The 13,471-nt window shown below is 38.9% G+C and overlaps 1 protein-coding gene across 1 annotated transcript in view; it reads right to left on the bottom strand.

Moving 5' to 3' along the window:
- Positions 1–1,595: 1,595 nt before the first annotated feature.
- Positions 1,596–13,471, bottom strand: part of LOC144440768 (uncharacterized) — a 176,060-nt gene continuing 164,184 nt past the window's right edge. The window contains exon 26 of the mRNA XM_078130147.1: positions 1,596–1,944. Within this exon, the coding sequence (XP_077986273.1) occupies positions 1,777–1,944 (168 nt within the window). The 3' untranslated portion in view covers positions 1,596–1,776. The remainder of the gene's footprint in view (positions 1,945–13,471) is intronic.

The raw sequence follows: 13,471 nt of genomic DNA, 5'->3' as shown, positions 1-13,471 counted from the left end.
TCATTTCAAAACAACTTGCAACTCTATGTTCAAACATTTTCAATCAAGTGTGCAATATGCTGAACAGTTGAGCACAATATAACACGGCTTAAGCAGGATTCCAAATTAAGGTGGTACACATTAAAGCCGATATCACTGATGTTGGTATATTGCTAGAATTTTAAAAATAAACAAATTCATACAATTTTGTCTGAAATACAGCTTCATAACAGTTTAAAAGAAAGTTATCAAGTGTACAAAAACTTGTTACTCTAGTCACAATTGAGTACATTGAAAGTAGGACACTCCACAAAATTATCCCAATTTTCAGAGTCTGTATATACATTAGTAGTAAAGTATTCATTTGTTATCTCAACATAGCATGACATGCTATCTATTACAGTGAGTTTTTATACAAATTGGCAACGAAAGAAAAGAATTTGTATCTAGCAGTTGACACTTTACAATAGTGCTAATATCCTTGCATTGTTGTAAAGAATTACACACAAAATAAACCGTGCTAGAAGTACATATAAACCTCTGTTGACCATGATATATGTAGAAATCTTTCAAGCTCATTTGTTACAATTTTCTATTGAGAGTTCGACAATGGCTTTGGCTGAAGTGCAGTGTTCTATATTGAACAATTGTAGGTGCCAATGAGTGCCATCTTTCATGTGGTAAATAATGAAATCAATCAAAGGTTGACTATTAAAGTTCTTAGTATGTTAGAGTTCAATAACAGGCATCTTCATGGATAAACTTGGCTTCACTTTGTTCTGCCCAAACTTTAAGTGAATATCACTCTAACCTATACAAAGAAGACAACTTGTTTGTAGAAAGTGGCTATATTGACAGCACATCACAAAAGAAATAAAAAAATTGCACTGGCCAACATGTTTTGAAAAGTAGAATATGATGAAGCCAGCAATACTGCATATTTCACCATGAAAACAATATCACTAGAATTATTAACAACATTTGTATGGTGTCTACATAAATCATAAATTCTATAGAAAATTGAGGGTTTTTGTTTTACTTTTAGAATATCCTATTTTTTCACAGAAAAACATGAAAAATATACTTCAAAAATTCTTTATTACATTTCTGTGTACACACTGGATAATGTAAATTTGTCACAACACTGAAAATTACAATATTACTATGTCTGATGTCTACACAATTCAACATCTAGGTGGGGACATCTATACAATAATCTACAAAAACAAACATTTATAATTATAACAATATTTATTCATCCAAATAGATTTGGAAATTCATAATAATCTTTATTCGTCCAAATAAATCCAGAAATTTGTTGGATGGTCGCCACAAGAGCAGCACCCTAGTGCCCAAGTGTTGAAGAAGCAGGAGGAAACCGGAGTACCCGGGGAAAACCTGTGTTGTTCGGCAAGGTCAAACTGAGCATCACCCTTCCTACATACAGACCTGGTTACATTTTAAATCAAACCCAGCCGACACCTGGCGTGTTCAAACCCAGGCTGCAGAGGCAAGAGGCATACAAGCTAACTACTCAGCCACCGACAACCCTATATATATATATATATATATATATATATATATATAAATCAAGTGCAAGCAAATGTTTGGTTGAAACAAATGCATCTTAAGAAGTTGTGATTTCAAATGAATCCTGCATGGCATATTAATTATGCCTAAAAATCAATATTTAATAGTTTTATCAGATGATGAATCTGAACAGTTTAACATTATATACGTTAGATAATTATATATATATATTCAAATTTTCATTTATTTTGTCCAATGGTACCAGCTCTACCTCTGGGTTGGGTATTTCCTCCTGCCAATACCATATCCTCTCTTTCCAACTGAAGTATTCTGTAGAGTTGGCTGAGATGGTGGGCCACTAAACTGTGATGGGTTGTACATTATTGGTCCTGGGGCAACTGGGTCAGGTTGTAGCCAACCACTCTCATTGGTAGACTGGAAGAGAATGAACATCCATGATGAACGATAGACAGCAATTACCAAGTTCAACATACCTATACTAATTACGCATCTCAGGAATGCTTTATTGCTCATACACATGACATGTGTATACACAATTCAAACAAATGATTCACAAACACTTTAAAACAACAACAACAACATACTAGCTTAGTACTAGTCTAGCTGCTAGACCGTTAAAAGTCATCTTCACATTTCATGTTATAAATAACATCCTGAGAACACAGTTGACAACTAGTACAAACAAAGAACAATAGCTGATTTTTTCATGCATATTCAGCTTATTGAGGGGCTTGTAAGTATTAACCGCCAATAGATAAACTAAAATGCAATGCATGAATAACAATGTCTACACACTCATCAAACTCACAATTACCATAAAGTCATAAGATGGAGTAAGATGTTTTTGTTAACATATACATACATTACCCAGCCCATGACCATACAGCACCTCAATGGAACCTGAAGATCTAGCAGCTAGACTAGGTTACAACTGCCATATAATAAACACGTGCAGGATATAAATATTATAATATTACAAATGTGTGTGTGTGTGTGTATGTATGTATGTATGTATGTATGTATGTATGTATGTATGTATGGCATATGGTGAACTACAGCTGTCATTAGGTATGTCATTCAGAAGTGAACTACAGCAGAGACATTGTGACATTGGTGATTTTAAAGATTTTAGTTCAACGTCTCTCCTCCAATCATGACAGTTTGACAGAGTACCTACACAGTCGAGAACCATTGGTTCAAGTATGAGTAAACGATATATAGCTCATTTCTTTTCTCCAGCTAGTACGCCAGGGACGAGTGATGGAAATGATGAACAACCCACTCATCGCAACAAGACAACAGTCAACGTTTCAAATGTGGTGACTTGAAAAGTTCAATCATCACAGTCTGGAAAATCTAAAATTGGCACGATAGCTTTCACAATTTGAGTGGCTGAGCATCCATACCAGTGAAGACAGCAAGTAATTAATAGATGGCAGTGTTCACAGATTATGGTGTTAATATTGTAAATTTGCTTTGGAACAGGGAAAATTGGTTGAAAAACAAACAAACTTTAATGGAACACTCCATTCTGTGACACACGTTTGAGTGAATTCAAAGACATATATTTAGCAAAACCAGCCACGGCCAGTCCCTTGGTGAAAGCCCTCGGTATAACTAGTACTTAAAGGGTGATAAATAGCAGAAATGAAAAAAAAAGACAAATATTGCTTATCTGATTGCCAATCAAGAACTGCCATTTTCACTATTTCCGAGTTATTGCTAATGCTCAGAAAAAATGGCATTGGTACTAAATGATAACACTCACAAATGCTCAGAGATGATCGCAACAACTGCTGGAACGAAGCAGGAATGACTAGTGTACAATGATATCAGAAATGAAGCTAAATATATTTCTATTTTGATTGACGGCGACACTGATAGAGCTGTGCAGAAGTGTGAAATAGTCTACATGCGACGAGTAGGCAAACCCACTTGTGGTGAATTTCGTGGGTGAATTTCGTGGGACAGAAGGAAGTTCAACACGCACATGCCGATGGTGGTATTAGTGTGACAAAAACTATATGTGACAACGTTGATGAAAGTTGGAAGTAGAAACTTATAGGATTTGGAGCAGATGGTGTGTCTGTCAATCTCGGTTGAAACAGGAATGTATACACTTTTTACCCAGGGACGAAGTAGGGCAATAACACCGTATCACTTCACTGTATTAAAGTTGTTAAACTGTTTGATGCTTACCATGAAGTATGTAAACTTTCTGATTCATAATAGCAATGTTTGAATTTTGTTTATTATTTGCTGTGGAAATGGGTGTACATATCCTGTGTATGTAGGGGATCATGAAAGCCGAGTGAATTCGAGGATGGCAAGCTTTCTTGTGCTGAGAATAGGAAGCGGGCATTTGAACAACATTTTTGACAACAAACTTTCACTGGGACTTGAAAAAATCACAGATATAGTGCTAAATTTCTTACATAAATCATGAAATTGCAAGACTACCCTTACGGAAGGCATTCATTGGCATTTATCTGATTTTTATCATTTGCCAAAAAAGGTACTGTGACACCATCATGATGGCACAATTTTTAGCCCATCCACTAATGTCACCTCTTTAGCAGCTCATTTAACAACAAAGTATATTACTATTTCTTAGAATACTCATGGAAAACTTCAAGAAGGCATATCATGACATGCAGCACAACATTTTTGTCCCATAGTATTCTACTGATTCAACTTGCTCTGAGCATGGAAGCACGCTGAGTAATTGCATGTAAATAGCACTGTGTACCACTCGAAAGCCAAGGTTCATGTAAGTTACACTAAGTAACAGCAGCAGTAAAGTTGGAAATGATGGAAATAGAGGTAAATAAAGGCATCTAGCTGCTTTCACCACATCAGATTTTAATCACATTGGTGGCAATACTACAAGTCACTCTCATTTCATATATAGACAAAAAAATTTAGGGCAGCTTCATTTCTTGCCTCGCCAAGGTAGTAGATATAGGCCTACACTGCAAAACCATTAAACTTTAGCAGCGATCAACTTTGGCAATTGGAACATTATGCTTGGTTCAAATCATTAATCTTTGAGTCTATACACAGGGTTCGTACACTTAAAGCAAAACAAAATTCCAGGACTTTCCAGGGGTTTTTCGTCAGTTTTCCAGGGGTATTCATATTGATTTTGGCCATTTTCCAGGGGTGTTGACACTAAAGTAATGACTAATTAAAAAAAAATTTGTACTGCTACTCCATTTGAAAAAAAAATTGATGCAGGACTGACAGTAGAAAGAAAAAATTGCTGTCACTGGACTGGAAAAAAAATTGCTCCCGTACCTACTTCCTCCATACCCCCCCCCCCCCCCCCCCCCGAAATCAAATGGTTCTCCCCTAAGTAGCCGTTTCGTCAAGCTGGTACACTGATCGTGTAAGATTGAGTCGCAGCATTCGTCAGTCTAATTCAGACATATACAGAAAAATAAATAATTTTTTTCTTCAAAATTTTGAATGAAAACGTCATTTACGTTACGAAATTTCGAGCTATGAATAACTGAATACATTCATCGCTTGCGTCTCGATGTTTATGTCCTGATGCCACGAGTTGCGGAACATCGCGATTTCTCAACTCAACTTGACCACTGACGAATGTTACTGTACCGAAAACATAAAACAGTAGTTTATTCTTTTAGAACATGTAACACAAATACCCATTTATCGACGACATAAAAGTCAAAACCGTACTTCCACAACCCGGAAATTCAACTGCACTTCCCTAGGCCGTAGTATTGCCATGCCTGAGTTTCTAGTAGTAGTATGTCGGACTCGTGCGCCGAACTTGTAACAATTTCTAGTCGTGGTTGATGATGCTTTGATACTCGCTACAATGTTACGATAATCTTGTTAACAGACCCACTGTTACCCCTGGCCGGGACTGTTACAATATCATGTCCCTGAAATGGCGACTGGGAGATGGAGTAGCAATATGCAAGATCGAAACAAACACTGCGCGCTGCGGTGCCCATTCAACTACGCATAGGCACGGTCTGTGGGGAAAAGTGTTTCGTGGAACGATCGTTTGACTGTCTGGGTCTAATCGGCGTGAATTTTGATTCACCACCATGGCGAAAGACTTTGAAAATATTTTCGACATTTTACATTTACGAGATTCAGAATCATATGAATGGGTACGGGTGGCTCGAGCACAGACATGACGATCGTCAATATTAATTGATCGATTGGGTCATGATCATTTTCCAGGGTTTTCCAGGAGTAGGGCACATTTTCCAGGGTTTTCCAGGGTTTTCCAGGGAGGGTTTGAAATTCCAGGGTTTTCCAGGGTTTTCCAGGACCGTACGAACCCTGTATACAATATCAATAGAGGAATTTTGATATCGACTTGTAACAGTAGTTGAGCTCCTAGTTTTATCGAGGTCCAAATCGGCAACAGAATTCGATGATCAAATTTAACCTGATATACTCTCCAAAATCACTAGCATTTTCACTGTTGTTCTGTAGGACATGATACCTACATAAAAAGCCAAATCAATCCATCAAACATCGTAAAAATCATCATTGAAAGAAGATTCATCACTCAGATAAATTCTGACGACTATCAAAGTCAGAATTACTACTCTACAGTTGATGGACACTATGGCTACAGTTGATGGACACTATGCCTACAGTCGATGGACGCTATGCCTACAGTTGATGAACACTATATGCCTACAGCTGATGGACACCATGGCTACAGTTGATGGACACCATGTCCAAAGTTGATGGACACCATGTCCAAAGTTGATGGACACTATTGCTATAGTTGATGGATACTATGCCTATAGCTGATGGACATTACGCCTATAGCTGATGGACACTATGCCTATAGCTGATGGACACTATGCCTATAGCTGATGGACACTATGCCTATAGCTGATGGATACTATGGCTATAGTTGATGGACACTATGCCTATAGCTGATGGACATTACGCCTATAGCTGATGGACATTACGCCTATAGCTGATGGATACTATGCCTATAGCTGATGGACACTATGCCTATAGCTGATGGATACTATGCCTACAGTTGATGGACACTATGGCTATAGTTGATGGACACTATGCCTATAGCTGATGGACACTATTGCTATAGTTGATGGATACTATGCCTACAGTTGATGGACACTATGCCTACACTTGATGGACACTATATATGTACAGCTGATGAACACTATGCCTATAGTTGATGGACACCATGCCTACAGTTGATGGACAATATGCCTACAGTTGATGAACACTATGCCTACCCTTGATGGACAATATGCCTACAGTTGATGGACACTATGCCTACAGTTGATGGATACTATGCCTACAGTTGATAGACACTATGCCTACAGTTGATGGACACTTTGCCTACAGTTGATGAACATCATGCCTAAAGTTTATGGACACTATGCCTACAGCTGATGGACGCTGTGCCTACAGTTGATGGACACCATGCCTACAGTTGATGAACACTATATGCCTACAGTTCATGGACACTATGCCTACAGTTGATGAACACTATATGCCTACAGTTGATGAACACTATATGCCTACAGTTGATGGACACTATGCCTACACTTGATGGACACTATGGCTACAGTTGATGGACACTGTGGCTACAGTTGATGGACACTATGCCTACAGTTGATGGCCACTATGCCTATAGTTGATGGACACTATGCCTACAGCTGATGGACACTATGCCTACAGTTGATGGACACTATGCCTACAGTTGATTAACACTATGCCTATAGTTGATGGACACTATGCCTACAGTTGATGGACACTATGCCTACAGTTGTTGGACACTATGTCTACAGTTGATAGACACTATGCCAACAATTGATGGACACTATGCCTATAGTTGATGGACACTATGCCTATAGTTGATGGACACTATGCCTACAGTTGTTGGACACTATGTCTACAGCTGATGGACATTATGCCTATAGCTGATGGACATTATGCCTACAGTTGATGGACACTATGCCTATAGCTGATGGACATTATGCCTACAGTTGATGGACACTATGCCTACCCTTGATGGACAATATGCCTACAGTTGTTGGACACTATGTCTACAGTTGATAGATACTATGCCTACAGTTGATGGACACTATGCCTACAGTTGATGGACATCATGCCTAGAGTTGATGGACACCATGTCTGCAGTTGATGGATAATACGACTACAGTTAATGGGCACTATGCCTATAGCTGATGGATACTGTGCCTACACTTGATGGACACTATGTCTACAGCTGATGGACACTATGTCTACAGCTGATCGACACTATGGCTACAGTCGATGGACACTATGCCTACAGTTGATGAACACTATATGCCTACAGCTGATGGACTCTATGGCTACAGTTGATAGACACTATGCGAATAGCTGATGGACACCATGGCTAAAGTTGATGGACACTATGGCTACAGTTGATAGACACTATGGCTACAGTTGATAGACACTATGGCTAAAGTTGATGGACACTATGCCTATAGTTGATGGACACTATGCCTATAGCTGATGGACATTACGCCTATAGCTGATGGACATTATGCGTACCCTTGATGGACAATATGGCTACAGCTGATGGACACTATGGCTACAGCTGATGGACACTATGCCTACAGTTGATGGACACTGTGGCTACAGCTGATGGACACTATGCCTATATAGTTGATGGACACTATGGCTATAGTTGATGGACACTATGCCTATAGCTGGTGGACATTATACGTACCCTTGATGGACACTATGGCTACAGTTGAGGACACCATGGCTACAGCTGATGGACACTATGCCTACAATTGATGGACACTATGCCTATATAGTTGATGGACACTATGCCTATAGCTGATGGACATTATGCGCACCCTTGATGGACACTATGGCTGCAGTTGATGGACACTATGGCTACAGTTGATGGACACTATGGCTACAGCTGATGGACACTATGCCTACAGTTGATGAACACTATGCCTATATAGTTGATGGACACTATGCCTATAGCTGATGGACACTATGCCTACAGTTGATGGACACCATGCCTACAATTGATGGATACTGTGCCTACAGTTGATGGACACTATGCCTACCCTTGATGAACACTATGCCTATAGCTGATGGACATTATGCCTACCCTTGATGGATACTATGGCTACAGTTGATGGACACTATGTCTATAGCTGATGGACACTATGGCTATAGCTGATGGACACTATGCCTACAGCTGATGGACACTATGCCTATAGCTGATGGACACTATGCCTACCCTTGATGGACACTATGGCTACAGTTGATGGACACTGTGGCTACAGTTGATGAACACTATGCCTATTGCTGATGGACATTATGCCTACCCTTGATGGACACTATGCCTACCCTTGATGGACACTATGCCTACAATTGATGGACACTATGCCTACAATTGATGGACATTATGTCTATAGCTGATGGACACTATGCCTACCCTTGATGGACACTATGCCTATAGTTGATGGACACTATGCCTACAGTTGATGGACACTATGCCTATAGCTGATGGACATTATGCCTATAGCTGATGGACACTATGCCTACCCTTGATGGACAATATGGCTACAGTTGATGGACACTATGCCTACAGTTGATGGACACTATGCCTACCCTTGATGGATACTATGGCTACAGTTGATGGATACTATGCCTACCCTTGATGGACACTATGGCTATAGTTGATGGACACTATGCCTACAGTTGATGGACACTATGCCTACAATTGATGGATACTGTGCCTACAGTTGATGGACACTATGCCTACCCTTGATGAACACTATGCCTATAGCTGATGGACATTATGCCTACCCTTGATGGATACTATGGCTACAGTTGATGGACACTATGTCTATAGCTGATGGACACTATGGCTATAGTTGATGGACACTATGCCTACAGTTGATGGACACTATGGCTATAGTTGATGGACACTGTGCCTACAGTTGATGGACACTATGCCTATAGCTGATGGACACTATGCCTACCCTTGATGGACACTATGGCTACAGTTGATGGACACTGTGGCTACAGTTGATGAACACTATGCCTATTGCTGATGGACATTATGCCTACCCTTGATGGACACTATGCCTACCCTTGATGGACACTATGCCTACAATTGATGGATACTATGCCTACAGTTGATGGACACTATGCCTACAATTGATGGACATTATGTCTATAGCTGATGGACACTATGCCTACCCTTGATGGACACTATGGCTGCAGTTGATGGACACTATGCCTATAGCTGATGGACACTATGCCTACCCTTGATGGACACTGTGGCTACAGTTGATGGACACTATGCCTATAGCTGATGGACATTATGCCTATAGCTGATGGACACTATGCCTACCCTTGATGGACAATATGGCTACAGTTGATGGACACTATGCCTACAGTTGATGGATACTATGCCTACCCTTGATGGACACTATGGCTACAGTTGATGGACACTATGCCTATAGCTGATGGACACTATGGCTACAGCTGATGAACACTATGCCTATAGCTGATGGACATTATGCGTACCCTTGATGGACACTATGGCTACAGTTGAGGACACTATGCCTATAGCTGATGGACATTATGCCTATAGCTGATGGACATTATGCCTACCCTTGATGGATACTATGGCTACAGTTGATGGATACTATGGCTACAGTTGATGGACACTATGCCTACACTTGATGGACATTATGCCTACCCTTGATGGACACTATGCCTACCCTTGATGGACACTATGCCTATAGATGATGGACACTATGGCTATAGTTGAAAGACACTATGTCTACAGCTGATGGGCACTATGTCTAAAGTTGATGGACACTATGCCTACAGTTGATGGATACCATGTCTCCAGTTGATGGACAATATGCCTATAGATGATGGACACCATGGCTACAGTTGATGGACACAATGCCTACAATTGATGGGTACTATGCCTACAGTTGATGGACACTTTGCCTATAGATGATAGACACTATGTCTACAGTTGATGGATACTATAGACACTATGTCTACAGTTGATGGATACTATGCCTACAGTTGATGGACACTATGCCTACAGTCGATGGACACTATGCCTACAGTTGATGGATACTATATCTACAGTTGATGGACACTATGCCTACAATTGATGGACATTATGTCTATAGCTAATGGACACTATGGCTACAGTTGATGGACACTATGCCTATGGGTGATGGACACTATGTCTACAGTTTGTGGATACTACTGTATGTTTTTTGCTCTGTAGTATTGCTGACTAGTTTCTATTGACAACTATAAAGGATGACATCATATAATCCCTAAAGGAGAGCCAAATGTGCCATCTTACTGGGAGTACTATATTAATAGTATTAATAGAGACATGGTAAAGTTAGTAAGAAAGTTTATGTAAAATTATGTATATTCACAATTTATTTACTGGCACTTGATGTATGATCACAGTATCATAGTGTCATGGCATTTCTTTTTATTATTCAAAGCCCAATTCACCTTTATTACTAGGGAACCAACTAATATTGACTTGACATATACATGCCACACAAATCATTAATTAAATAATTATAAGGTATAATCTTTGTACCCTGTTAATTACTTCACATACATAGGACATAGACAAAATAGATGCACAATAAAATAGTAAGTACGTACAGCAGAGAAGTCCAATGAAGTAGAAAATGCTGCAGGTTGGATGTTCTATACAAAGAGAATGCAGAGCCCCCGGGTTAGTATCGAAGGGGAAACACAGTGATAGCAACATTTAAGTAACACCGAATATATGACATTTATGTGTGGACTTTACCCTGAGTGATTATATAACATTACATATTAAACATACTTCATAGCTCTACACTGATGATCACAGACTGATTTGATGGAAAATCACTTTTTTGGATGTAACTTTAAAATCATTGATCTGATCATTTTCATTTTAACACACACACACACACACACACACACAGACAGACACAGACACAGTCACACACACCTTTACCATGCTTAAAGAACTACTCAACAAGTTCAGTGCTAAAAAGTGATAAGAACACCAAAGGTAATGCTTGAGTACATTTCTGTTCTTTTATACATATTACATTATAAGAAATTTGCAAAAGTAAATACTGCAAAGTGTCTGTGATATACAGTAACTGGCTTGATTTTGATAACTAAGGTCAAGGTCTTAAAAGAACACTTGCACATGATAATATGGGGAGACATTTGACTAGGAGTCTATGTATTATTATAGTTTTTGAGTTATGCATTAAATATTGATTTTAGACTACATAGTATGGCTGCCATTTGGTCACATTTGCATATGTCATGAAATGTGATATGTCACATTTGTGGCAGGTTTGGTTGAAATCAGATATTGCATGGTATAACATGGATGTCCCCTTTTCAGGGGACTAAACATTGCCGTGGTTATTATGTAAATTTCATTTGCCTTGAAGATGAAGGTCTTGGTCAAGGTGAGTGTTCACAGTGAAAGTTTCTTTCTAACAATGTTCAACTTAAAGTGTACACACTTGAATGCAAAAGCTAACAACAAAGTTAAATAAATGTTTCACAACACAGGAATGCATACATTGCTACCATGTCCTCACTCTTAAACTTTGTCATATCAAGCCATATAAACTCTGTAATAACCTTATTTAGCTATAACTGGTTAAAAAAATAGTGCAATGACATTGTAGCACAACTGTACAGTTTTTAAAAACGTCTATCATGCTGATCCATGCTAGGTATTGGTGTTCATCAGGTGAATGATTATCCATTTGCCTTTCCGGCCCTGTTGTTATCTTCAGGATTATTTGGCTGTTGCTATGGGCATGGTCATGTTGCTAGACATGTTTGTATACCATTTTTCAATTTTAGTTCACTTGTCTATGAATCCCTGATCTTTGTGATATACCATCATCATATGGCTGTTGCTAGGCACATTTACAAACATTTTTGAATGTTTACTCACTTGTCTATTAATCCTCCTTGTTATCTTTGCAATATATGCAATCATTTGGCTGATGTTATGGGTGTTGTCTTGTTGCTAGGCTTATTTGCATACATTTTTGAATGTTTTGTTCACTTATCTAAAAATCTGTTCTTTGTGAAATACACCATCGTTTGGCTGTTGCTATGGCTATGGCCGTGGTCATGGTTGCTTGGGATATTTGCATACATTTTTTGAATGTTTACTCACTTGCCTGTCAGATGATGTTACTTTAGCAAAATATACTGGCATTTGGTTATTGCTAAGGGCATGGTCATGGCTGCTAGGGTCAATTCTGTCAAAATGTTTTCAACAAAATCTGCAGAATACACTTCAATTTCAATCTCATTGACCAAGTACTTTTTGAGATTTAAAGTGTATGTAAATAGGTTTCCAAAGTTTCAGAATTTTTGCCTGCAAACGACGTAGTTTTCATAGGTGATTAAAGATTTGTATGTCATTTTTGACAAAAGCACGATATTAATAGTGAAAAATTGATTTTTTTTAAAAATCTGCGATGAGCATTTTGCTTCGGGAGTCTTCGGAAAATTACGTCACTGCCAGAACATGATCATTTTTTTTAACCATGCCTGAGTGTTGCCTGGTAGGGGGGCGTCAACGCTTGACTACACTGATTTTGTCAAAAAAGATTTGGAAGTTCTAATCAGCTTGCTTCTTTTCAACATACAGAGGATGAGTTTCCAACGCTTTCAATGATGTCTCAGTACTGCACAACTCTCAAACTCACGAAAAACGATCATGAATGATAAGATGCTGCGTCCTGGTGTACTACATATTACGACACTGGCAACGATGACATTTCTTTTGTTGGCTGTGATTACGAGTCCTAATGTTGAATTGAATTGAAAGTTAATTCACCAGATAAGAAACATAAATTACACTTTC

Source organism: Glandiceps talaboti, chromosome 10 (assembly GCF_964340395.1).
Source record: "Glandiceps talaboti chromosome 10, keGlaTala1.1, whole genome shotgun sequence".
Classification (NCBI taxonomy): Eukaryota; Metazoa; Hemichordata; class Enteropneusta; family Spengelidae; genus Glandiceps; species Glandiceps talaboti.
Note: the sequence above shows the minus strand (reverse complement) of the source record. Positions and strands in the feature narration are given on the sequence as shown.